The sequence below is a fragment of the Alosa sapidissima genome, chromosome 18 (assembly GCF_018492685.1).
Source record: "Alosa sapidissima isolate fAloSap1 chromosome 18, fAloSap1.pri, whole genome shotgun sequence".
NCBI lineage: Eukaryota > Metazoa > Chordata > Actinopteri > Clupeiformes > Clupeidae > Alosa > Alosa sapidissima.
Genome location: NC_055974.1, coordinates 24,354,330 through 24,381,555, shown reverse-complemented (window position 1 = coordinate 24,381,555; position 27,226 = coordinate 24,354,330). Strand labels below are relative to the sequence as shown.

Sequence of the window (27,226 nt, the reverse complement as noted above, 5' to 3'; positions counted from 1 at the left end):
GTAGCGTCAGAATAATTTCTGAATGGCTTGCTGGGTCAGTGTTTGCCAGTCTCACATAACCCTCAGGGTCTTATCCTCCGAGTCTACAGACACAAGAGTTCATCAGAGTCACCCTCCCTTTTAGCCCGAGCCATGTTCAGACCTATCTGCATTCAAATTGAAAGTGAAAATCCATTGAAGCGCTAATTCCTCAGCTCTTTTGACTGTAGGCAGTGGCGAGGAAGCTTTGAAAATGGCTTTATAAATCTTCAGGGTCAATTTGCAAGGGCAGCGTTCATAGAAGCGAGTGGCTTGGAAGAAGAAGAAGAAGAGGAGGAATCCTATTTGACAGCGGCACGTATACGCTGACGAGCTGTGATCATGACGACTCGTAAAATCCTCATTAAGGGAAGGTAGTAGCGGTGGGCATCTTTGCTAAATCAGCGTTTGGCAATCAAACAGTTCCCTGATGCCTGCCTCCATGCCCTTGGGTATTTCATGCTTTAGCACTCGTTAGCGATGCACCACCATCATGCCTTAAAACAAGAAGACCCCCCCCCCCCCTAACAAAAAAAGACTTCCAAAATTATCATATTCCAGTATCAAAGAGCCAGAGTATTTCTGCTGTTGAAGAAAAACACAAGAATGTAGACTTTTCACATAGGCAAAAAGCAGAGGTCTAGGAACATGTTCAGTGACTTTTGACAAGCAATGTAGGTGTCACAATCACAAATGAATGACCATCTTAATCCCACCGTATAATCAAATTAGAGCCCACATGTACCACAGACTACCCACAGCAAGAAGTGCATTGCTTGTTGTTGGAATTGAATTTCTTGTGTTTCTGGTTCTTTTTTAACACTCAATTTTAATCTTATTCAGTAGAACGCCAGTTTTACTTGGCAGTTGTTTTTGCTTCTTCACTGTTTGCCACAGAGACCTCTGGCAACAATACATGAAGGCACACTACTCGCCATGAGACAAAGCCTATGTCTCTTCCACTCAGCAGTCTCCTGAACATGCAGACGTATCTATTGATGTTAGCATGTGGCAACAAGCAAAACCAATGCTGCACCGGAGTGCACTGTTTATAACCTTATGGTTACTCTTAGTGTTGGCTGGCTTGTGTTCGGTTTTTACCATGCACTTCAGGTCAATGACAGATGTAAGTAGCCTGCTGGCCTTGAGCTTTTGTGTGTTTCTGGGCTGCCGGTCTGTCAGTCACCGCAGTGGAAAGTTGTAAAACTTGTCTTTCAAGCACACGAGAGAAATGTGTAATAATGTCTCTGATGAATTCAGTTTCAAGTCATTTTCCCTGTCCTTTCTTTTCAATTTAGCATGGAATATAGTGCTTTTTTGTGGTTTATTATTTTTCCCTTGTACCTTGCAATTCCTTAATTACCATTGTTTCTCCTCACCCTGTTTAGCGTGAATGCCTGGGCCTTATTGATTTATGCTTGTGGCATGAATCTAACTGGAGGAGGATCTAAAATGAGCGCCAATAGAGGCATTGTGTGCATTTAGTTGGTGGCTTTTAGAGTGGTGCTCCCAATTTGTGTGGGTCACAAATGAATATGTCTTGCCTCCACGTGAGCCTTACACAAGCTCTGCTTTCTGGCTTTCCACAAAATGCAGACTTGATATGATGCATTATGGAGAACAAAAATCAGACTTTTTGCGAGAGACAGTCCTTGAATGTAATGATGTGTTTATCACTGTTGCCATTGTCAACCCTGGCCCATTTTGATGGGTCTTTGACAAATGTTGAAACATTTTAAAAACAATTTTAAAGACTGTGTGGGTGCCCCTTCTGTATGCCAAATACCAAATGACTGCCACTGCTTCACTCAAGGCTATATTAGCCATATCATGCAGCTATACTAAAAGCTGCCACTTACTGCAGGAAACATGCTGACCACAGGAGACTTTGAATGGCAATCATCTAAGCAGTTATGTTTTATGTCAGTGCTTCAGGGCAACACTTTATTGTGACAGTCTCACGTTTAGCATCAGCCTGGTTTCTCCAAACTCACTCACTTGGTGAAGAGTTCTCACAATTGGGGAAATGTTTCCAACACTATAGATAATTTGGTGAGGAGCGCAAAGGGCTGGAAGTCCTTGAGCAAGATGGAGATCTGTAGAATGAGCCTCACCATTAGGCCTAGGCTACCTACTGTACCTCCATGAATTCAGGTGTTATTGTTGAATGGCGTGGTGAATTCAGGTGTTATTGTTGAATGGCGAGTTGGTTATCATTTACCTCATTCAAGTTTCTGGTGTGATAATTCCATATGTGCTTTTATATCATTTGAATCTCTTGACCCTATGTGTTGTAAACTTTCTCTCTACCGTTCTCTCAGATCTTCGTGCAAGCCTTGACTGACCGGCGCCACTGTGTGTTGAATCTGCTGATAGTTGAAAGAGGGCTGCTGGTTCACAGGAGCTTCAGCACACACACACACACACACTCCTCTCTCTTTCTCTCTCTCTCTCTCTCTCTCTCTCTCTCTCTCTCTCTCTCGCCTCTCTGCCCCTGCTCTTCTTTTGCCTGTTCCCCCCTCACCCTCACTGCACCAATTATGTGCACTGTCAGCTTCCCTGATACGGCTTCAAAGGGGAGGTATTTCAAGGTGACACCAGGGAGAGCGAGAGAGAGAGAGAGAGAGGATGAGACTGGCAGTGGATTGAAAGTCTTTTGATCACACTCCTGCACCTCCTGAAGAAGAGGAGGGAAAAATGCAGAGGTGGAGAAGAGGAAGAATCTTAAATGCTGTCAGAGGCCTCGTGCAAGAGAAGAAGCCTGCTGTGGTGACAGTTTGTCTCCCGAAAGACTGCTTCAACACCCCCCCCCATTTAGAAACTGGGGGTGTCCATCGATTTATAGTCAGTGTGTGGGGATGAATGCCATGATTTTATGTCTTTGCTCTGAATGGGGAAACACATTCTCTAATGAAAACAATTGCAGTAGGCCTATTAACTATAAGCAATGAAAGGGGATTTTATGTGTTATCCTCAACCTGGGCTCTGTTCCATGCATAGCCTAACTCATAAAACTAAAAACTAAAAAAAAACTTGGGGCTTACAGAAATTTTGCCATGACTTTTTTTTTGTTCATTCAGGCCTTCAATCATTTTTCCACAACACAGTTTCATTTAAGAGCTGTACTATCTGGCAATCTGATTACGAATGGTATAGTCTAATGCAAGACACGTTCGTAAATCCCAGTTACAGCAGAGTAGCCTACAATATTAGTCCGTGGGGATTTTATATGAGACAACGCGTTGTAGTTTCAAGTGTTGTGTCTACGTTACTACCGTTCCCAAGATTCTCTGTAGGCAGTGGCACAGTGTTTCCGGAGTTTGTGTCGTTAGGGGGAAGGTGGGCGCCCGGGACCTGTTGGAAATGACGGGACGAGAAATCGGATACCAGTGCGCAAATCGAGCCGAACACCCCCGAAGATAAGACACAACTTCAGACCAGCAGAAGGGTGTGTTCAATATAACATAATCTTGACTCCTTAGAGGATTTTAAAGAGTATTGCGCCGTATCAGCTTGTTAGCACGCTAGCTTTCTTTGCATTTATCCCACCTGTCTGGCTAGCAAATGAACAAGCTAATTTGAGCCGCTTGACCAAAACTGGGGAATGTGAATTGCACACATGGACCCTGCGCGAGGTAGTGTCAGGAAAAGCAGGTGCTCTCCACGAGAAGTGCAATACAATGCAACTACTGCCATGCTTTATGGCATAACACAATTAGTTTACGACCAGGAACCATTTCACTTTATGATGGAGTTGAACTTGCCATTTGACCGAATCGATAGCTGCCTTAGCTAGCTAATTAGCTTGCCGCTGCCACTTACGTTAATCTTGCAAGCTAGTTGACCTACATAGCTAGCAAAGGAGGGCAGGGTGGGTAAATAAATGTCCGAGTAACGTAACAAAAATAATGTTACAAAGTTGCTAATATCCACAGTGGCATTTGCACGATATACACGTAGCATATAGGTAAATGTTAACGGAAAGTGACACAGTCGATACAGTACACACTTCAATAGTTTGGGATGGACCCTTTAAACTGAGATTGGAGCCTACCTTTCCTCTCCCCCTGTCGTAATTGTCAAGGTACATTTTCTGTATTCTCACATCACATAATAGCACGTTAGCGTTCTGCTTTGTTTATGGCAATGATCGACTCCATTTGTATTGTTTTCATTTTTTGGTTTATATATTTTTGGGGTTTTATATCCTACTTGGTGCACCTGCTCTGTAGTCAAGTGTGACACGCGTCTTTACATGGGGACATTTATATTAGCCTAGACCTCAGGTGCGGCAGATGTGTAATACTCAGATAGAGTTATATGATATGGTGTGTACTAGCATATTTATGGTATGCCTTTTAATGCATTACTTATGAGTAGTATGTAGTCATTGATCATTATTTTACATAATACTGTATTTATTATTTAAGAAAGCTTTGAGCAATAAAGATTTGTCTGTAAATCCTGGCCTTATGTTTAAACTGTAGACCTTATTATGTCAATATGCAGACAGTACTGAAGCACCATACGACAATGGAGGCATGTAGAATATGATGTAGTTTTATAAACCATTTTGGTTTAAATTCATTTCTGTGTTTTTTATGTTTTTTTATTTCTAAGTAAACCCCAAAATTCAACAGTATTGTAATATTAACAACCATCTAACACAGACTCTCTCTCTCTCTCCCTTCCTGCACTCTCTCTCTCTCTCTCTCTCTCTCTCTCTCCCTCCCTGCACTCTCTCTCTCTCTCTCTCTCTCTCTCTCTCTCTCCCCCTCCCTACGCTCTCTCTCCCTCCCTCTTTCCGTCTCTTTCACCTGCTCCCGCTCCAGGTTATGTCCAATGGAGACCCTGATGAGCGCTGTGGGCCCGCGGGGCCTGGCCCCGGCCAAGCGGGCCTCGGAGGTGGACTTCCGCTCGGGTACAGCGCTGGAGCAGCTCTCGGCCCAGGTGCAGGAGCTGGTGCAGCTGGAGCAGTGCGAGTTCGGGGACCAGACGGCCCTGGAGGTGCACACCGCCAAAGACTTCATCTTTAACATGCTTGGTGAGTGTGTGTGTGTGTGTGTGTGTTTGTGTTTGGAACATACTGGCAACATTGCAACATGCTCGGTGCGTGTGCGCGTGCGCGTGCGTGCGTCTGAGTGTGTGTGTGTGTGAGTGTGAGTGTGTTTGTGTAAGTGTTTGTTTTTGTTTGGAGCACACCGCCAAAGACTTCATCTTTAACATGCTTAGTGTGTGTGTTTGTGTTTGGAACATACTGCCAAAGATTGCAACATGCTCGGTGCGTGTGCGCATGCGTGCGTCTGAGTGTGTGTGTGTGTGTGTGTGTGTGTGTGTGTGTGTGTGTGTGTGTGTGTGTGTTTGTTTGCAGCACACCGCCAGAGACTTCATCTTTAACAAACTTTGTCAGTGTGTGTGTGCGTGTGTGTGTATTTGAAACATACTGGCAAATATTTCATCTTTAACATGTGTGGTGTGTGTGTGTAAGTGTTTTGAACATACTGCCACAGATGCAAACACGCTTGGTGAGTGAGTGTGTGTGTGTGTGTAGTGTGCATGGGTTTGGAACGCACTGCCAAAGTCAGCGTCATTAACATGCTAAGTGTGTGTGTGTGTGTGTGTGTGTGTGTATTTATTTGTTTGAAGGAGAGGATTTGTCCCGCTCCCGCACAATAAAATGTGTTTTGTATACCTCATAGTATTATTATAACCCAGTTCTCTGTTCTAGAGAAAAGCATTGATGAGATCCCTACTGTGATCACACAGTATGTTTAAATATAGCTCCAGGAATGGCATGGGTAATGGCGCTAATCTTGACGGATAGATAAAGCAGCTGCACCGGGGTGCTTCCAGCATGCCCGTCCCACTGTGTTCTGGAAACATGCTCAGAGTCCAATAGGTGGCACTCTTCCCTCTTCTCTTCTGCCGAGTGTTTTTCTCTCCGTGTGTGTGTGTGTGAGTGTGTGAGAGAGAGAGAGAGAGAGAGAGAGAGAGAGAGAGAGAGAGAGAGAGAGAGAGGAGAGAGAGAGAGAGAGAGAGAGAGAGAGAGAGAGAGAATTTCTGTATCATGCATCAAAGGCTCTTTAGCAAGGGAGCTCCGCTCTGTCATTTCTATATCCCCCCTCTATCTATCTTTTGCTCTCTATCTTTTTCTCTCTGTGCTCTCTATCTTTTTCTCTCTATGCTCTCTATCTTTTTCTCTCTTACTATTTCTCTCTCTCTCTCTCTCTCTCTCTCTCTCTCTTATGTCTGCTCCTCATATCACACATCATCCCCCTAACCAGACTCTACTCCTAACCTCTGCACAACCCCCCTCCCCTCCCCTCATGACACACACACACACACACACACACACACACACACACACACACACACACACACACACACACACCCCATCCCTCCTCGTCAGACTCTTCTGCTGACGCCTTCCTCGTGCTCCTTGTGCACTCACCCGCCTGACACCCACGCACCCACCTACGTCACAGAGCCACGTCACGTCACACACCGTCACAGAGCCACGTCACGTCACACACCATCACTCTCTTCTCCTTGGTCTGCTGTGTCTTAACCTGTCCACTCTACTCCCCCTCCCAACCCGACCCAACCCGCGCGCCAACCACCCGCCCGCCCACCCACCTTGCAGCGCCCACTGTGTGCCATGCTAGCCGGCAAATTGGTGCCATGATAGCCGGCAAATTGGCAAGGGCTCCTTGTCCTCATCATTCTCTCATCCTCGCTACACTACCACCCCCTCGCCACCCATCCAACTACCCGCCCACCTCAGCGTGCCCAATGGGTGCCACTCTAGCCAGCTGATTGACACAGGCTCTTGGTTGTCCTTGTCTCTGTGTCCGTGTCCCTGAACGGAGAGCTGTGCTTGGCTGTGCTACTTGCTATTGTTTGCCCAGAAATATGATCGGAGCCGTTCTCTGTAATCCTGTCAAATATTGGATTAGGTGACAGTCAGCCTTCTGTTATCACTCTCTTCCTCCCCCTCTTTTTTCCTCCCTCCCTCTCTCTCTCTCTCTCTTTCTCTGTCACTCTCTTTCTCTGTCACTCTCTCTCTGTCTCTGTCACACTCTCTCTCTTCCCTCTCATTCTCTCTCTCTCTCTTTCTCTCCCTGCCTCTCTCTCTGTCACTCTCTCTCTCTGTCACTCTCTCTGTCTCTGTCACACTCTGTCACTCTCTCTCTGTCTCTCTCACTCTCTCTCTTCCCTCTCATTCTCTCTCTCTCTCTCTCTCTCTCTCTCTCTCTCTCTCTATGTACCTCACACCAGCCTGCTCTCTTAATTTCTCGCCGCCTCTAATTCTACATTTCTGTCCTCTCTACAAACCTTCACAAGGATTTGTATAGTGCTTTTTTAATCACACATTTCTTCCATTTCTTTTCTGATATCTTGCTCAAGTTAGTTACAGTTACCCTTAGCGTGTTGTTTAGTTTCACTTTTCTAACACAACTTTCTCTTACTCGTGCACACACACACACACACACACACACACACACACACACACACACACACACACACACACTTGGAGAGAAAAACATTCGGCAGAAGAGAAGTCTCAGTCTCAGAGAGACACAGTCTCTCTCAGTCTCTCTCTCTCTCTCTCTCTCTCTCTCTCTCTCTCTCTCTCTGACTCACACACACACTCCTCCACATTTTTTCTCTCATAGTCTCCAGTCTCTAGATCTCCATATGACTTTTATGTATCTTTTATGTCTTTATGTCTTTCGTTGCCATCCATTTCCCCTCCCTCCCTCCCTCCCTCCCTCCACTCATCCCACTCTCTCATAAAACTAAGATGCTTCTGTCGAGTGTGACATTGAGGAGAGGAAAACGGGGCGGGAGCTGCAGTTTATGGAAGATGCGCAGAGCGGAGATGCTATTGGGGCAATTTTCACTTTTATGTGCTTGCGGTTTCTGATAAAAACTTTAGTACTTCCCAGAGAGCACTTCAAGTTTCTCACCAGAAATGTCTTTCAATGGGTTTCTCTGTCTAGGGATTTATCTTGTTAGTAGACCGTGGTGTGTGTTTGTGTGTGTGTCTGTGTGTGTGTCTGTGTGTGTGTGTGCGTGCATGCGTGTGCGTGTGTGTGTGTGCACACGTGTGTGTGTGTGCACATGTGTGTGAGCGCGCGCCATGTTAATTGTGTGCTTGAAGCTTTGTCCTTGTACTATTGCAGACTGCGTAAACAATTTTTATGAGCAGCTACTGTTTGTACAAGCCAAGGCATCATCTTCAGATTTCTTTTTGATGGAGCATGGTCATGTTATGGACAGATAGACACAACTGACATTGCCACGGGGGTGAACATGCCCCCTGGGAGCTTTTGGCTGCAGCAACTCGAGCTGGGTAGAACCGATTGTTTTTTTTTTTTCTTTAGTTTTTTTCTTACAGACAGTACTTGGTCCCAATCTTGTTGTTGTTGTTTTGCATTTTTATTTTGCATGCTTTATAGGTAGTTACTAGTTGTTGACTAACAACTCCATAATTCTAACATATCATAACTTTAAAATAATCTAGACACCAGAGACCGTTTGCTTTTTTATTGCAAGTTTATTGGAAGAGTAAAGAACTCTCTCTGGTCTTTATTATTTAGACTTTGTGTCCAAGATACATCTTCTGGTGCAGTGGGACACATCATCAGTGATGTTCCTGAGATCCCTGGGAGTTTTGGGTCTTTCAACATCATACACCCTCACTCCGGTGACCCAGCCAGGGTTGATCAGGCTCTGGCTTGTGTCCCAGCAGCATTAGCCCACGGCTCATTCCTCCTGAGCCAAACCCATCTGAAAGCCCTTTCTGCAGCCTCCCTGGTGTTCTTGAGGGCTCTCCTATCTACCGCCCCTGTGAAGGCCTAGCAGTGTGAAGGCCTTGCGCAGTGAGAGGCCAGCGGAGCCCCTACACCCAACTTCGACCAGCGGAGCCCCTACACCCAACTTCGACCGGCTCACAGCAACAATGCAAAGTATAGGCTAGGCTCTTAACCTTGCAGTTTTGCACATAAGGCTCGATTTCTTCATTTCTTTGCACAAAACTCTCCAGAAAGTGCCATTTAATGGTTTATATTTAAAAAAAAAAAATCCCGGGGGGGCATAACATAACAAATCCCAATTTAACCCCTGCCTACACCCCACTTCCACAGGCTCACAGCAGCACACTCTCTCTGGTCTTTATTATTTAGACTTTGGAGTGTAATGCTGATTACTAAGTAGGCATTCTTCCTTAATTAGGACAAAACAAAATGTCAAAAAGAGTATTCATCATTTACATCATTCCTTAGAGATCATCTTGTAGACAAAGTACATGAAATATGCATTTCTTTTGTTTGCAAGGTCAAAAGGTCAAGGTCAAAAGGTAACACACTAATGAGTTTGAAAGAGAGAGCATGAAAGCTGCATTGTGTAGGTCGATGATGATTTATAATCTGTGGACCGTTGTGTAGTGCCTTACACAACTTTATATTCAACACTATTGCTGTATCTTCTAGTCAGTTGTGTGTTTTTGTTTACCGAACCACAAAGAGTTGAATGGGTTGGCACCTGCCCTGAGAATCCAAATATACAGCTGTTTTTTTCATGGGAGAATTACTTTATGAGGTGTGTGAGTGTGTTTGTGTGGAAGAGAGAGATTTATATTTGTCGGGCACGATGCAGGTGGCACAGGGACTGGCAAAAATGTGTGTGTGTGTGTGTTTTCTTTAGTCCAGCCTTTTTTCACAGTCCTTTTGTCTGTCTGTCTGTCTGTCTGCCTGTCTGTCTGCCTGCCTGCCTGTCTGTCTGTCTGTCTGCCTGCCTGCCTGCCTGCCTGCCTTTTTCTTTCCCCCACTATCATTCATACCTACCTGGCCATGACTGCAAGCGGCGTTGCCTTGTTCAGCCTTGGCATTAATGTGTGCAGCAGAGAGCTCTGTTGTTTCCTTTGTTTTGCTGGAGGGATGGAGAAAATGAAGGAAAGAGTGTTCGTTAGATGAAAAATCCAGCTGAGTTCTACCAGACCCTTCACTCTAAGTCTCCCGCCAGTCCGTCAACATTAGCATTTCTCTTCGACTTTTTTTCTTTCCTTTTTTATCCTCTGTGTGTGTGTGTGGGTGTGTGTGTGTGTGAGAGAGAGAGAGAGAGAGAGATCACGCCTGTGTGTGTCTGTGAGTGTGTTAGCTTCTTCATCCATAGCCTCCGCTCCCCAAAGATCTAATTAATCACAATATTTCTTTTGTATTACCACGATTTATACATATTTATTTATATTTATACATCTCAGAAGGTCTTTGCAGAAGAGAGAGACTATGACTGAAGGCAAGAGAGAAAGAAAGAAAGAAAGAAAGAAAGAAAAAAGGAAAACCAGAGGTTCTAAACAACAGCGTCAAAAAAAAAAGAACTGTGTTCCTGCTCCTCCTCCTCCTCAGTAGATCCTGTGGTGAAGGTCAAGAGGTGTCGTGGAAACTGATAAACAACAAGAAAACAAAACAGACCTAAGGAAACAGGATAATCAAAGCAAACAAACACCAAGTGCACTCCCTGGAGGAGTTTCACTGGCGTGCTCGCGCCTCAGTTCAAACATCAGACAGAAGGGTTGCCCTCGACTCTCTTTCTTTCTCTCTCTGTCTCTTCCTCTCTCTCTGTTTCTCTCTCTCTAGAATAATCAGTGCGACTCCTGCTGTCAGGCAGGGCCCTTCTGTTGTGCAACTAAACAGAGGGCGCTTGCTTGCGCAGGTCTGAGAGAGTATGGAATTATGAATTGCTCTTTTCCAGACCTTGAAAAGTTGTTGGAGAACATTTTGGAATTTGTAGTTCTGGTAATATATTGTAAAAAAAGTATAAAAAATAGTAAGTAAACCGTAGTAAAATAGTAAAAGGTCAAAATCTCAAAAATTCTTACAAAACTAGTAAAAAGTAGAGGAGAAGAAAAATATTATCCGTTTTGGAATCAGTCAGGATTTTTTATTTGGAATAATAGCAAGCACTTTGTCAACAGCCAAGATTGTGTGTGTGTGTGTGTGTGTGTGTGTGTGTGTGTGTGTGTGTGTGTGTGTGTGTGTGTGTGTGTGTGTGTGTGTGTGTGTGTCGTCCCATGGGATTGCTGCAGTAAGTGCTGTCCAGATGTGAAATGTTGAGCAACCTGTTACTCCATTAATCAGACTTTTTGTGTGCGTTGTGACCATGTTTGATTAGTGCTGGCTGTTTAGCATTTGTTAGTGCATAAATGTAGGCATGGGCCCATCTGCAGCACTTAATTGGTAGCACACACTTAATGAAAGGCTCCCATACATGCTCCTCTCTCTCTCTCCACCTTGATGGAACCTTCATGGCATGTTAATTAGATGCTGCCAGACGGGCTCTCCACTGATGATGACTGAGCTGTTGTATTCTCTGTGAGGTCTGATGGGAAACCAGCGCCATAAGAGTCCTCCTGTGTTGATGGATTTCACGGGCGAGGTATTAACAGGGGCTGCAGAGGATGATAACCCACGCACCCGTTCGCTCTCGAGAAATGTCCGCTGCCGTCTTTGGCTCCGACAGCTGTCGGGCCAGAGGGGCAACTCCCATGAGGACCGTCGTCACCATGTCCGCACATCGCTCGCTATTCCGTAGCCATCTTCAAAGCATGCGTGGATCTGTTTATTCACCTCTCTCTTACACTCTCCCTTATCTGATCATCCTTCAGAACGAAAAGAAGAGCTTCTGAAGAGAGATCAGCAGCTTGGCGTAATACTCATTCAAGTGCACCATCTTTCTCCCCCCTGGATAAGGCCTTGGGTGCCACAAGCAGTCCATCAAACGTTACCAGAAGTGAAGGGTTCATTTAACGGAGACAGACGGGTAATTAGCAAGCTAGCGACGAGGGAGTGCCCAAACTCATACAGTGGGCAGTGCTTCGACTTGGCCAGCTTCCCTCGCGGTCCGCGCGCGGGATCACGCGACTTTAATTTGTTTTTTTCCAGTGACGCTGCCACGACGCTGCAACAACCCAAACAACCGGCAGATGTCTCAAGTGAGCAGGGTGTCTCATAAAAAGAAATGGAGCCTGGAAACCCCTACACAGACTTAACTACAGACTTTAGCAGACTGGTTTAGAAATAATTTAATAGCCAGAAATATGCCTGCCCTGCCCTAATAAAGAAATATTTGGTTAACTGCGAGTGAATCCCGTTTGCAGCCGTAGAAGAAACGCATTACAAATTAAACATTCTGGTTTTCTCCGAGTGCAACGATGATAGACAGACATCATTTGGACAAAATATAGAGCATATTAACCTCCGTTGCTCAGCCAAATGCCTTCCTGTAAACGATTTTTGATGGTCACAAGTTTACTTCATTAGCGGTTTATTTTTTTTATTATTAAAGAGTGTTTTTCATTGATGCAACCGTGAGATACGCGTTTGACGTAGCCTATAGCCCAGCAGCAATCTAGGGACTGTTTGTTATTTATTGAAGGGGCCACCAGAGGAATTTTGAGTGCTTCAGTCAAAAGTTGCATGACCCTCCCTTGCCTGCTAGAAATTGTTCAATGACCCTCCGACAGAATTGTCAAAAAAGACATGACCCTCCCCTGCCAATTGTCGCTGTCTTCCGCCCGCGCTGCTTTGCGCCACGAAGACGCACTGTGATAACGTTCTTAAATCAATCTTTCCCGGGAGCTTGCATGCTACCAGTCCTTCCTTTTCAAATGTGTTGCACCTGTTTGCACAATTTCACAAATAATCATATGTGGTTAATAATATGACAAATAATCCTTGTGCACGGGGACCGAAACAATGCATGCCAACTTTTTCCGTGTTTATCACATATTTTAACTTTCCCCTGCTGTCTTGCCGTTTTAATGTTTTCCCGTAGAATATCCCATATTTTAATACTCTCATAACATTAGCCCTGCCATCGGGCCTGTCTCTGTGTTGCCTTGTTGCTACCCCCTTGCCCTTCCAACGAAACAGATGTCTTCAAATCATAGTTTTCCTTGCTTGAAGGCGAACTTAGAGTGATGTTAACCTATTTAAGTTTAACGGCGTGATTGTCGTGAGAGCACGATTCATTGGCGCTTGTATGTTCGGCCGTATGTCTACGATCCCGCCTGCCTACCATCAGGCTACTCAGCTAAAGAATTTCCCCTGTTTGTATGTTCACTCCAAGTTGGCCTACCATAACTTACCAACTCTGCACTGTAGACCCTAAACTGGCTATTTATATTTTTCTGTGAAATAAGCAAATGTATTTGTTCAACTTTATGAAGCAGAATTATGCACTAGGCTACTTGGAACGTAACACATTTGACAAAGGACAGATGTATATTGCTAGTGACAAAATATTAACTTTCAGTATTTTACGATGTCTTTCTCATGGGGAAGTGCGCGTCTAGATTTCTAGGCTATAATGGTGCAATAAATCCTTTTAAAAGTATACACAAGAGAGTGCGGTTTCCTCCACTTCAAGACTGACATTTTTAACTTGCACCCAACATACTTTATTAAGTGTTTGAGTGAGCGCGCCTATATTGCTGAAGCCTGTAGATGTCTCGAGACTTCTGGCCTCCTCTCTGTCACTCACACATATTAGGTGATGGTGGGATTGTAAAATGACCATGCAAAAAAACTTCTGATCCAATTATACTGTTTGTTGTTTCAAGTAGTCAGTGTTTGCCTAAGTTTTAATTAGGCAGATTGGAAGCAGATATGGCAACACCTACGCAGTTCCTGGGCTTTTGACATTAACTTGCTCAGTTATGTAGTCTGCCAAGAGTTGGGCTGTTGAAGCATAGTTATGAGTTAATCAAGATTCACGATTCACTTTTGCATGTTCATGTTTCTACCAGTGTCAAACACTCAAAACAATCAGAGAAAAAAATAAATAAAAAGATTTTGTTTTTGTTTTTGTAAATACCATAAATTCTGTCTAAGTAGAGATTCAAAACCCTTATTAAAAACTAGTGTCATACAGTTAGTACATCACACATCTCTTGCTCTGCTGCGATTAGGTGGCTGAATAAGTGCCTGTCAGAATTGCTCCCACACTCTCTTTATTAAAGTGTTTATGCTAATGAAACTGTTTTGCAACAGGGCTAAACTAATGAAGTAACGTATGAATTAAGGAAGAAACAGAATTAGACTTGCATTTCTCACACATGGGGACTCGTAGCATCTTGTCAAATTAAATCTCAATGAACATTCTGACAAATTGGACTGTTGCATTTGATATCCACCCACGGCATTTGAGATATCCCTCTTCTCCGAGCGGTTTTCAGGATCTTAATTTCAGCAGGCAGGTTCAACCCCAAACAAGATGAAATGGTGTGGTTTTCTTTTAAAACTGAATATTTTTCGTTCAGTTCGAATCAAAGTAGTCGACATGCCGACATTAAACTCGAAATACAGTTTAAACATAGCCTACAGTTTGAGCTATGTAGCCTACACTAACACACAATATGTGACATGAATAATAGGCTTCAAATAGGTGTTATTTCAGATAGATTGCATATATTCAGATAGATTGCGTCTTGTCTGTTAACTAGGCCTACTCATTGCCGTCATCGTGAAGCACTGTATCTCGCTGTTATGGAATGCATGCTATGCCATTTATATAGCTTGAATAATACATGTATCCAATGATATAATGTTTCTATACAAAATGTTATTTCACTCTGTTTTACGTGGGTAAGGCCACCGCACATCCAAATAACTGCCCTTCATGACCCACAGGCCATCACTCTCCATAAGTTAACATGGCAAAACTCATTTTTCTAAAACTGCTTTTCCATGTCTCACCTGCAATAAATGTAGGAGGCTAACACAGATATGTATAGGCCTAAGTATATACACTCTTTTGATCCCGTGAGGGAATATGTGTGCATGTACTTTATTTATGCATGTGTGCGTGTGCATGTAGAATACATGGGGTTGCCTGGTCGGGAGGACGGCTTCATTCGTCCCTCCAGCAATAGGCTGTTTTGCATCCATTACAAACAAACAAGCAATGTGAAAGTAGGATTGGGGAGAGCACTTAGTATGCCTAGTCTAGTGCAAGCATGAAGTTGAACCTTTTAGATGAAAAACAGTCTTTAATAATAGCCATAAATAAACCGCTAATGACGTTTACTTTTGACCATCGCATTTATCGCCTGTAACTCCGTGAGAAGGACCTTACAGGAAAGTATTTGGCTGAGCAATGGAGGTTAATATGTTCTATGTTTTGTCCACATGATATAGGCCTATGTCTAATCATTGTTGCACTTGAAGAAAACTGGAATGTTTCATTCGTCCTCCCTTTCAATCGTCCCGAGCGGTCGTTCTCTCTATTATTCTCAAAATGTTGAGTTTAATTAGCCTGGCTAGCGCCACCACTTCTCAATGAGACGTGGTCTGGGAACCAAGCGTTCATTTTCTCGTATTTGAAAAAAATGCCCAGATCCGTTTATTGGGTGCCACGGATGTCTATCAAATGCGTCTGTGCATAGCTCATCATCTTCTTGCTTTCCCCCCTGTTCTGTGATTGGTTCCCTATCTCAGGCGAAAATTTGCTCCATGGTCTCCAGGCTGCCTTAGCAGCGTGAATCAAATCGCGCGCAAGGCAGCAGGGGAACACCCAGGATAGAGTTTAATGTCGACATGTCGAGATTAAAGTCGACATGATATTTCAACTTCATTCTCGAAATGTCGAGTTTAATGTCGACATGGCAAAAATATTTTTTTCTTCATGTGTGGCCCTAATACTCCGTCGTACATTACCACCCAATCTGATAGAATTTGCATTAATTATATGCTATATACATCCGGAAATGAGAACTGTATGGGAAGAAAGATTCTCTGAAGTGAGAAATTCTTGCTGATTGATATGACTGTTCAGCAGCCTTGAAGACAGTTTTAGCTTTGATGGGATTCGCAACGGCAGGGCGCCACGATATCGACTATTCGTCCTGTGAAAAAGCTGCCTCTTCTGCAATCCCCCCCCCCCCCCTCCTCCATCTAACAATCAGACCCAGCGGCTGATATAGCCCTGATCTCCAGCATTGATGCTGTGAATTGAGCTCTGAGATGAGTTTTGGCGGCAGCTGGTTTTTGCTTTTAAATGGGTCGAGTAACCTTGAGTCGGAGTACATTGCATCATTAAAAAGTAGAATCTCGCGCAGAAAGAGAGAGCGAGTGAAACCGGTTCTAACAAGAGCTCCGCAGCGTGTGTGAACAGAAAAAAAATCAAATAAAATCAGTTTGGAGAAGAGGCTTTTATTTTTTGTCATAAATCACAGGGTGACATTTTCTGGGAAATTTATTTATTTATTTATTTATTTATTTATTTATTATCTATTGTCTATTGTGTTTTTTTTTTTTTTTACATTTTTTTTTTTCATAAAGATCCTCATGGCAACGGAGTGCTGTGGCAATTGTTAGCACGTTCTGGAATGCATCCTTCCTGTCATTATGCAGAAATAATGACCCCGGCGTTGAGAAGGAGGCTTCCATGGTGGAAGAAGGATGCCTCTCCTCCCCTCCACAGCATTTGTCATCCAGGCCCCAGAGTCATGATTAGTTGGCTGATTGGACTTCAAAAACAAAACAAAAAGCGACTTCTAAAACACATTAATCGTTTCTTTTCTTTGCGTGCAAGTGCAAGCAACTGCACAGCTAGCTATTTGGTGCGGCTGGCTTGACAAGTTGGGGTTGAGAGAAGGGAAATAATTTAAAGTTTTCTAATGTTTTCCTCTCTGAGGCGCCGTCTCAGACATTGTGTTGTTGAAATGGCAGGCCCCGGCCGGTTAATGGAGAGGCTGTTTTTTTTCCTCCTCCGCCCTGTGTAGTCCGCGCGAGGAGATAAGTTGTTTTCTTCTCGTGCCGCACTCCCTCAGTTTGATCCGTTTAATCTCTTGACAGATAAAACGAAAAAAATCAGAGCCAGAGTCTTCACGTACATAGTCTCTTTTCATCTCCCGCAGTCTCTTGCTTTCTGACACACACACACACAAACACACACTATCCTCTTTATCTTTGCTTTTCCGTCGTCCTTTGGTGAAGAATATTTTTGTCACAGTTTGACCAGCAAACTGTAAATTAACAAACTCACACTTTCAGAAGAAGCATGATCTTCAGCTCTCGAACTACACATCAGACACGTTTAGTCGCACACACACACATACACACGTACACGACTGGGGAAAGCCCATCTTTCTATCTGGCTTTAATCTTCTATCACCGCCCCTCCATATTTATCTATCATGGTAGCAAACAAGCGTGCTGTATATACGCACACAAACATGCAGTCACAGACACACACACACATTCACACACATACACACATTCACACATTCACACACATTCACACAATAGGAGGTTTCTCACAGTGAGTTACCTCACTTTATAATTAGATGGAAAGAATTGTGTTACTAGATTTAAGACCCATCACAAAGCTCTCAAAGTCTGATGCGCATGCACACACACAAACGAGCGCACAAACACACACAAATGGGCGCACACACATGCAAACGAGCGCGCGCACACACACACACACACACGGGCACACACACACACACACACTGGGGGCTCGCTGTGGGCTCCCACAGGGCTGAGAGTGCGCATAGCTTGAATGCTGAAATCTGATTTGATTTTCATGGCAGGAGAATATGAGCAGTCTTCTTGAACAAGTCCCCTTGCTGAGCCCGCTCTACCATTACTGAACCAGTCAGGCTTCAGGTCCCAGCACCAGTCATCAGAGAGGAGAGCTTTGCGTGTGTGTGTGTGTGTGTGTGTGTGTGTGTGTGTGTGTTTTACTGTGAGAGAAAGGAGTGTGTGTGTGTGTGTGTATGTGTGTTTTACTGTGAGAGAAAGGAATGTGTGTGTGTGTGTGTGTGTGTGTTTTACTGTGAGAGAAATGAGTGTGTGTGTGTGTGTGTTTTACTGTGAGAGAAAGCAGTGGGTGTGTGTGGCCATGTGGCCATTATTTCTCCCTTATCAGCATGTACTCATGTATTGTGTTTGGGTATGGGTGTGTGAGTGTGTTTTGGTGTGCACACATGCGAGAGAGAGTGTGAGTGTAAGCTTTATCAAAAGTATATCAGTTATTAAAAAAGAATCATAAATATAGCTGCAAGCAGCAATGAGGGGGCCAAGCAGATAAGCAGTTGGGCAGGAGTTGGGATTGGATTGGATTGGACTGGACTGTGTTGTGTTAGATTGGATTGGAGTTGATTGGATTGGATTGGACTGGACTGGATTCAAAGGTCACCGAATTTATTGTGTGTCCTTAAGATGTACTCCTAAGACCACATACCAAGTTTGGTTTAAATCGGTGAAAGTGTTAATAAATATAGCACCCCTAGTGGTCAAAGCACACCAGATTAATTGTGCATCCTCAGGATGTAGTCCCAAGTCCACATACTAAGTTTGGTTGCGATAGGTGAAAGTGCTAATCATACCGCCCCTAGTGGTCAAATGTCACCAAATGTATTGTGGGTCCTTAGGATGTGTTCACGAATCAACGTACCAAGTTTGGTGTCAATACGAGAAAGACTTCTTAATTATAGCACCCCTAGTGGTCAAAGTACACCAAATGCATTGTGCGTCCTTAGGATCGGGTCCCGAGTCCATGTACCAAGTTTGGTTTTGATACATAAAGGCGTTACTGAGATATGAGCTAATTTCCTGTATCTCTAGCGCCCCCGTAGTGGTTGAAGATCACCAAATGTATTGTGTGTCCTCATGATTGGGTTCCAAGACCATATACCAAGTTTGGTTTAGATATGTGTAAGCATTGCTGAGATATAAGCCTACTTCCTGTGATTATAGCGCCACACAGTGGTCAAAATTTACCAAATTTCTTGAGCCTCCTCCTAATTGGGTCCTAAGCCCATGTAACAAGTTTGGTTTTGATACGTGTAAGCATTGCTGAGATATCCCTTCACTTCCTGTTTGGTGGCTTCGCCGCCAATTTTGATTGGCTGTTACGGGCGAACGGTTTTAGGTTTGAAGACAAAAAGGGATAACTCTTTTGAGGCTTGGACCGAAGATTATGTGTGTCAAGTTTGGTGTCAATCGGACAAACTTTGTGACCTGTGAAAACGTTTAGGTGTTTTTGATTAAATCCAATATGGCGGCTGGATCAATTACGTTGACGTCACAAATTCACATCTGTCGGACTTAGGACCTCCCACAGTATTAACAATCACCATTAGTAAGTTTTAATTCCAAACACAACACCCGTTACAGGCCAAAAGGTAATTTTGATAATTATAGCACCACCTATAGGTCAAAAGTCATGATATTTATTGACCCTCCTCCTTATTTGGTCCTGACCCCATGTACCTAGTTTGGTTTTGATGACGTGAAAGCTTTGCTGAGATATCACTTCACTTCCTGTTTGGTGGCTTCGCTGCCAATTTTGATTGGCTGTTACGGGCGAACGGTTTTAGATTTGAAGACAAAAAGGGATAACTTTTTTGAGGCTTGGACTGAAGATTATGTGTGTCAAGTTTGGTGTCAATCGGACAAACTTTGTGACCTGTGAAAACTTTTAGGTGTTTTAGATTAAATCCAATATGGCGGATTTAAGGCGTCATAAGGTGCGTTGAACTCGGCTTGGTCTAAGGATTACAACGATACCTCATATTTGAGAATCGGGCCAATGGGTCAAAAGTTACTTGCATGAACGCACGTCCAACTTTGGCCCGTTGGTGGCGCTAGAGTGCTCGAGGTGCCGACTTGAAACTTAGTGAAATTAATCATGGGACTGTGCCTAATTTGTGTGCCAAATTTTACAACTTTTTACCAGACGGTTCTATGGGCTGCCATAGACTTCCATGACGGAATAATAATAATATGAAAACGTAGAAACACAATGGGTGCCTTCGCTGCTTGGCCCCCAAATAACATCATGCACACATCCATAACCGAGTGTTTGAATCTTTTGCGAGCACTTTTTTCTACATTATCTTATCAAGCATATTTTTTTCAATGCTTTTATTATTAACTATTGAAATGTCAGCTGTAAATGCGTATCAAATGATTCGCTAGTGAATTGTGTCAGCTAAACTCCGTGTACTCACTAGCTGGTCAGTATGATGTTGTTGTTGTTGTTAAAATGTAGATCATTTGTAAATAAACATATTGTATTTAAATGAAATGAGCCCTCTCGGTCACCATACACTTAAACACTCCTCCTTATGGACGTCTTGATGGTGAAACATCAATTGGTCGATTGGGTCACCTGCCTTGACTCGCATATGAACTTTAGTCACATCCCATTCTTAATCCATAGGGTTTACTGTAATATGACGTCGGTCCACCCTTTGCAGCTATAGCAGCTTCAGCTCTTCTGGGAAGGCTTTCTACAAGGGTTAGGAGTGTGTTTATGGGATTTTTTGACTATTCTTCCAGAAGCGCATTTGTGAGGTCACACTGATGTTGGACAAGAAGGCCTGGCTCTCAGAATCCGCTCCAATTCATCCCAAAGGTTTTCTATCGGGTTGAGGTCTGGACTCTGTGCAGGCCAGTCAAGTTCATCCACACCAAACTCTGTTATCCATGTCTTTATGGACCTTGCTTTGTGCACTGGTGCGCAGTCATGTTGGAACAGGAAGGGGCCATTCCCAAGCTGGGCTTGGCCCCTTAGTTCCAGTGAAAGGAACTCTGAATGCCAAGCGTACCAAGAGATTTTGGACAATTCCATGCTCCCAACTTTGTGGAAACATAGACACACTCCTAAACCTTCTGGAAAGCCTTCCCAGAAGAGTTGAAGCTGTTAGGGTGGACGGACGTCATATTAAACCATATGGATTAAGAATGGGATGTGACTTAAGTTCACATGCAAGTCAAGGCAGGTGACCCAATACTTTTGGCAATACAGTGTATTTAGTATTTTAGCAATCCATACAATCCACAGTGACCTTTAATAATCTTTGGCTATTAAGATGTTACTAAGTTCCTTGTGCTAGTGCTTTGGAAGGGCTCTACACACACAACAAATCAAATCACTGTGCCTTACTTGTTTGTCTGCAACCCCAAATGTAGACGCCACTAAACACTCTTGGCTTGGAACTGGTATAAGTGTAGACCTTGTAGTTCATTTATGTAACCACTGACTACAGGTCAATCCTTAGCATAGCATAGCATATCACAGGTAAGCCCTTAGCATAGCATACCACAGGTCATATCTTAGCATAGCATACCACAGGTCAGTCGTTTTGTAGTGTTCGAACTAGCTCGAACTACATGAGGGCATTTATTTGTTTTTGGACCATGTTATCTCAATGTCAACATCTAATACAGTCTAAGAAAGAATTGATGAATATTAGATCGAGAAACGGCAATGTTATACAGCAATCAATGCAGTGTCTGTGCTCCTTTCCAGAGACGGCCTAAAAAATAATATATTTGGTTCCAAAACGCTATATCCACCATTTTAATGAATTTTCATAAATAATTTTTTTACATTTTTTTCGCAAGTAAGTTCAGTAGAACTGCAATTAGGTATTGTTATTTGATTTATCTTTACTCAATCAAAACAAAAAAACAGCAAGTTGATTGATATTTCCTGAAATACTCAATTAAATAACATGTCTTTTTAATGTTAGACATAGAGAGATAGCGTTTTGGAACCAAACTCTTCATATACATCTTCTTCAGAGTCGCATGGGCGTCGAAACGTTAGTCAGTTTGCACGAATAAAAACACTTTAAGCATTGAGTGCTCCGGTCCTGCTCCTTGAGCATTGAGTGCTCCGGTCCTGCTCCTTGAGCATTGAGTGCTCCGGTCCTGCTCCTTGAGCATTGAGTGCTCCGGTCCTGCTCCTTGAGTATTGAGTGCTCTGGTCCTGCTCCTTGGCTGTTGTTAGACCTTGGATCTCCCTTCTTGACTTCTGCGTCCTGTTTCGTGAGCACCAACCAGGCTGAAGCACAAGTGACCCCCTAATATATATATATATATATATATATATATATATATATATATATATATATATATATATATATACTGTATATATTTATTTTTCGGATCATATTGTAGTCAAGTTTCTTCTTCAGAGTGTGTGCTGCAAAGTGAAGTGGAGATGGATCAATTTCTTTTCAGATTAAGTATTTTCAAGTGGAATTTGTTCTTACTGTTCTGATGGAGTGTGTCTGTCTTTCTGTGTGCCTGTGTGTGTGTGTGTGTGCAGGGAAGTGTGAAATGGAGAAGGATCAAGTTTCAGGTACCGCTCTAACAATGTTTATTTGTTTGTGTGTGTGTGTGTGTCCTCCAGGCCTGGTGCAGAAGGTGGACCAGCGTCTCCCCGTCTCTAACGAGTACCTCCTGCTGAGCGGCGGTGCTCGCGAAGGCGTCCTGGACCTCAACCCCGAGGAGCTGGGCGACTACGCCAAGGGCGTGGACTTCGACCTGGACTTCACGCTGCTGGTGCCCGCCATCAAGCTGCACGACCGCAACCAGCCCGTCACGCTGGACATGCGCCAGTCTGCGCCCTGCCACTCCTGGCTCAGCCTGCGCCTCTGCGACCAGGCCATGCTGGCGCGCTGGCGCTCCTGCTGCGAGGACGAGGAGGGCGCGGGCTCGCCCGCCGACGCTGAGGACGGCTGCACCGAGAACGGGGAAACGGGCACCGGAGGAGGAGGGGGGAGAGGGGCCCTTCTGTCGCTTCAGCCGCCGTCACCGCAGAGTTTGGACGGGTGCTACTTCTCACCCACGCTGGTCGCCGACTGGTTCTGGGAGGTGGTCGGCGTGGCGGTGGAGGAGCTCAAGCGCAACCCGCAGCGGGGCATCCCCGTTCCGGACCGCGTGGAGCGCAACGGGCCGGTGACCACGCTGGTGCTGACGGCGGGCACCAGCCGCGTCCTCTACGACCTGCTGCCCGTGGTGTCGTTCCGCGGATGGCCCGCCGTGGCCCAAGGCTGGCTGACCACCAACCACTTCTGGGACGGCAAGATCACAGAGGAGGAGGCCATCAGCGGCTTCTACCTCCTGCCATGCTGCTCGCCGCGCGGCGGCCGCCCCGACCGCGAGTGGCGGCTCGCGTTCTCCCGCAGCGAGGTGCAGCTGAAGAAGTGCGTGCCGTACCCGATGGCGCAGGCCTTCCAGGCGGCCAAAGCCGTGCTGACGCGCTTGCTCTCGCGGCCACGCATGGGCCTGAGCCTGTACCACCTGCGCGCGCTGCTCTTCTGGGCGTGCGACCGGCTTCCGGCGGCCTACCTGGGCTGCCCGGAGCGCGAGACGCCCGCGCGGCTCCTCCTGGGGCTGCTGGACGACCTGGCGCACTGCATCCTGGGTAAGAACTGTCCCAACTACTTCCTGCCGCAGTGCAACATGCTGGAGCACCTGGCGGACGGCGCCGCCCTGCTGGCGGCCCGCAAGCTGGCGCACCTCCGCTCGGACCCCGGCGAGCACCTGCGGGCTGCGCTGGAACAGGCGCGGCAGGCCAGCCGGCTCAAGAAGGAAGCCGCCGGACTCGCCACCAACGGGTATGGCCCTGGCGGAGGCGGCCCAGGGGGGCTGTCCTCGTCCCTGGGCTCGCCCGGTGCCCACCAGCTCTCGCCACAGGATGACAAACTGGCGCAGAGGCTCCAGCAGCTGGTCACTGAGAACCCGGGCAAGTCCATCTCGGTGTTCCTCAACCCCGACGACGTCACGCGGCCGCACTTCCGCATCGACGACAAGTTCTTCTGAGACCCGCAGGGGCCCATGTGGAGGGTGACACTGGGGCTTCTGGTCAATAAAATGACTTAGCGAGTGGGGCAATAGGGGCATCTACCCTGGGCACACCCACCCTGTAGAGCACAGCGCCCCCTTGAGTCGAGAGTTTGAAGAGCTAATGAGCTGAAGACGCTTATGCTTAAGGCTAACCTTTAGATATCACACAGAGGTACACACACACACACACACACACACACACACACTACACTTTGGTGTATAACCAAACTGAGTCATGAAGAACTCTTCGTGAACTCTGCTTAGAAGACACTGGAATGGAGACTCGTGGAGCTTTTCTACGCCCTGTATGTTTGCTGTTCAGATCTGCTGTAAGGTACCCTGGTGAGGCTGGCTTGATTGGAGCTTTTGCGTAGAGCCTGGCTGACCTCTTCTCTTCAGTTATTCCCTCACAAGGAGTCTGGAGATGGCACTGATAGATGACATAAAACTGCTAAAGTGCAAGCTGAAAACTATCATTTTTAAAGAAAACCTCAATTGTGCGATTGTGTGTGTGTGTGTGTGTGGGGGTCTGAGTGTGTGAGGGAGCGTGTGAGGGAACAGAAGTGTGTGTTTCCACTGTCCTGTGCACCCTGCTGTTTTCTGAAGACAAGTGACAACATGTCGCTGAAAGGGAGCCTCTCTTTCTCTCTCTCTCTCTCTCTCTCTCCCTCTCTCTCTCTCTCTCTCTCTCTCTCTCCCCCTCTCTCTCTCTCTCTCTCTCTCTCTCTCTCTCCCTCTCTCTCTCTCTCTCCCTCTCTATCCCTCTTTCTCTGTACTACTGAGGGCTGCTCTGCTGCCTCTTAAGTCTGTTTGTGCTTTTTCGCTCCGCTGTGAGCCGGGGCTCCTTTCACCCCGAGCTCGACAGCACAGCGTGGCACGGCGAGGAGAGGAGAGGAGGGCGGCGCGGCGCGGCGCGAGGAGGAAGAGACGCGTAGGTGGAGCTGATGTAAGAGAATGCAACGGGGCTCGAGGAGAAAGGAGGGCAGCGTCTTAAAAGCAGCCCGAGTCTCCCTTTCTTTTTCCTCTCCTGTCTTTTTTTCCTTCTTTTTCTTTCTCTCTCGCGTTCCATTCTTCTTCTTCTTTTATTCTTAGTCCGCCCCTGTTTCAACCCTTCCCATACAGCTCTCCGTTTGACCTCCTCCTCCTCCTCCGCCCCTCCCCTTCCCTCCTTCTCAGGTATCTATATATTTTTACGAAGCCACAAGCGTACCTTTTCCCCAGCCCTGTTCCACACCCCTGGGTAGAGTCCAGGCTATTGCTCTGACCAGCTGGTGCTCTCCTGAGTTTTCCCCAACTCCACAACACTACCTTGCCAGGCCAGCCGTACAGTACCGTACTAAAGTGTCCGTACCATACTGTACTATACGGTACTATAGCATACTGTACTACTCGCCAGCCTGCCTGCCTGCTTGTCTGACCCGTTGAGTAAGGATGCTAACGAACGTCATGCACCAAAGAGCCCTGGAGCCCATTCCTCACCAGGCCCTAGTATCACTCCTCCCCGTGTTCACCAGGCCCTAGTATCACTCCTCCCCATGTTCACCAGGCCTTAGTATCACTCCTCCCCATGTTCACCAGGCCCTAGTATCACTCCTCCCCGTGTTCACCAGGCCCTAGTATCACTCCTCCCCTGTGTTCACCAGGCCCTGGTATCACTCCTCTCCTCTGTTCACCAGGCCCTAGTATCACTCCTCCCCTGTGTTCACCAGGCCCTGGTATCACTCCTCTCCTCTGTTCACCAGGCCCTGGTACCACTCCTCCCCTGTGTTCACCAGGCCCTGGTACCAGACTTTGCTTTTTATTGCTGCTAGGGGCATGAGTGCAGAGCTTTGTGGAGAGTCATCTGCTGGACAGTCCGAACTGCTGTAAAAAAAGAGACTTTATTTCCCAAAGGATTTCAAGCTCTGACGCCTCAACCATTTCAGGGCTCTGACCCAGGACTGCCAGTGTCCAAGTGTGTGTGTGTGTGTGTGTGTGTGTTTGTGTGTGACTTGGATGGTGTTTTTTGGATGTGTGTTTTTTTGCCATGTCTGTTTTGCTACTTACTGCAAGCCTGGTGTCTGAATGGTATTTTTTTTTTATTTTGATTTTGATTTTTCTGTGGTGTGTATGCCATTTTTGCCCTGCATGGGGTGCACATGTCCCTTGAATCCCTTGATAAGGTAGTGAGCTCATATTTCAAAGAGACGTTTTGATTGTACATGGGTCATTTATAGACGTCGGAAGACAATCCCGTTGGAGGTCTGCTGTCATGCAAGTTCGAGTTTGAACTCTGGTGACATCTATACACTAAATGTGTGTGTGTGTGTGTTGGGTGGGTTAGACTAAATGTGTGTGTGTGTGTGTGTGTGTGACTGTTGTTCGACATGTACAGCAACTGTGTTGCGGAGTGGGCAGTGCCATGGGGGTTGGTTGGTTTTCACTTTTGGAGAGCTGGTCACAGCAAAGGTCAAAGGTTATCAGTAACACACTGACTGTGTCCCAACGTTTCTGTAACACTATCGCTGCATTTACATAGATAAGACGTTTAGCACATGAACTGGGCACACTTTACTTCGATGGTCCCCTGCAGACTCTCAGATGCTCCAATTATAAACAAACACGGTGTTGACACTGCTGTATGTTAACGTTTAACAATGTGTGGTTAACGATAGGGCTTGGGTTTGGTTAAGGATGATGTTCAGCAATTGTTCAACATACCGTTTTAGACGGAAGACCGAAGTTCTATTTCAACAAACCATCTGGAAGGTCATTATGTAGGTTATGTATTATGTATGTATCCAAGTAGAATGTTAAACTCGTGAACTTGACTAAGGAAAACAAAAACGAACACAAACGTGGAATACTGCTATGGCCAAAACTGAATAAAAGTCCCACAGTGTGGCTGCGCATGCCCTGCGGATGTGGTATGTGTGTTAGTGGCGTTCAGGGGAGGTGTCTGAAGAGGGGTGTTGGGGTGGGATGGGGATTGGGTGGTATAGCCATATAAGGAGGTCCCTTGTTCATTTCCTCTTGCATTGGAAAATGGCATTTGAGTATGTTCTGCTGTAGTGCAGTCTCAGTCTTGTTAAAACAGTGGTCAAAGCTACAAGCACAACAGAGGTGTTTAGGAACAGAGCCCAGATCGTGTTCAGCTGTTGTTGAGTTGGAACTGTTTTGTTCCGGAACCTTCCTACTCGGCCGCGTGTCGGAAGTAGTGCGGCGCGTGTCGGAAGTAGTGCGGCGCGTGTCGGAAGTAGTGCGGCGCTCGCACTCCTCCAGGCGTGCGTCTGCCCCGTGCCGCGGTGATTTGCCACAGCTCCGCTTAATAGCCGCTCCGCTGACACTCCGCTATCCCCTTAACAAGAACCTCCTCCTACTCCTCTTCCTCCTCATCCTCCTCCTCCTCCTCCTCCTGGCGTTCCCTCACCATTGCAGCCCAGCGTGGGTTTCTAAGTGCTTAATGCTGCTGTATCAGAGAACAGAGGAAGCCAACACACTGTAGGGGTCTCTTGCACAATCACAAAGGCTGGGGGGGTGGGGGGGGGGGGGGATATATGGCACTCAGAGGGTTT

General features: G+C 45.7%; 1 protein-coding gene across 3 annotated transcripts; it reads left to right on the top strand.

Moving 5' to 3' along the window:
• The first annotated feature begins 5 nt into the window (after window positions 1-5).
• On the top strand, window positions 6-27,226 carry tmem102 (transmembrane protein 102). 3 transcript variants are annotated; one of them, XM_042069688.1, is made up of 4 exons: window positions 6-2,193; window positions 2,225-3,466; window positions 4,851-5,062; window positions 22,234-27,226. In XM_042069688.1, the coding sequence occupies exons 3-4, from the start codon at window positions 4,861-4,863 to the stop codon at window positions 23,646-23,648; spliced, it is 1,617 nt and encodes a 538-aa protein (XP_041925622.1). In that variant the 5' UTR covers window positions 6-2,193; window positions 2,225-3,466; window positions 4,851-4,860; the 3' UTR covers window positions 23,649-27,226. The 3 variants fall into 3 exon arrangements, with proteins under 3 accessions (XP_041925622.1, XP_041925623.1, XP_041925624.1); XM_042069689.1 differs by lacking the exons at window positions 6-2,193; window positions 2,225-3,466 and adding an exon at window positions 3,474-4,102; XM_042069690.1 differs by lacking the exons at window positions 6-2,193; window positions 2,225-3,466; window positions 4,851-5,062 and adding an exon at window positions 5,221-5,249.

Bases quoted from the DNA above. Each gene is read 5' to 3' on its own strand.
- tmem102 (XM_042069688.1), top strand. From the start codon at position 4,861: ATGGAGACCCTGATGAGCGCTGTGGGCCCGCGGGGCCTGGCCCCGGCC. The intron at 5,063-22,233 runs GTGAGTGTGTGT...TGTGTCCTCCAG, and splicing joins CTTCATCTTTAACATGCTTG to GCCTGGTGCAGAAGGTGGAC.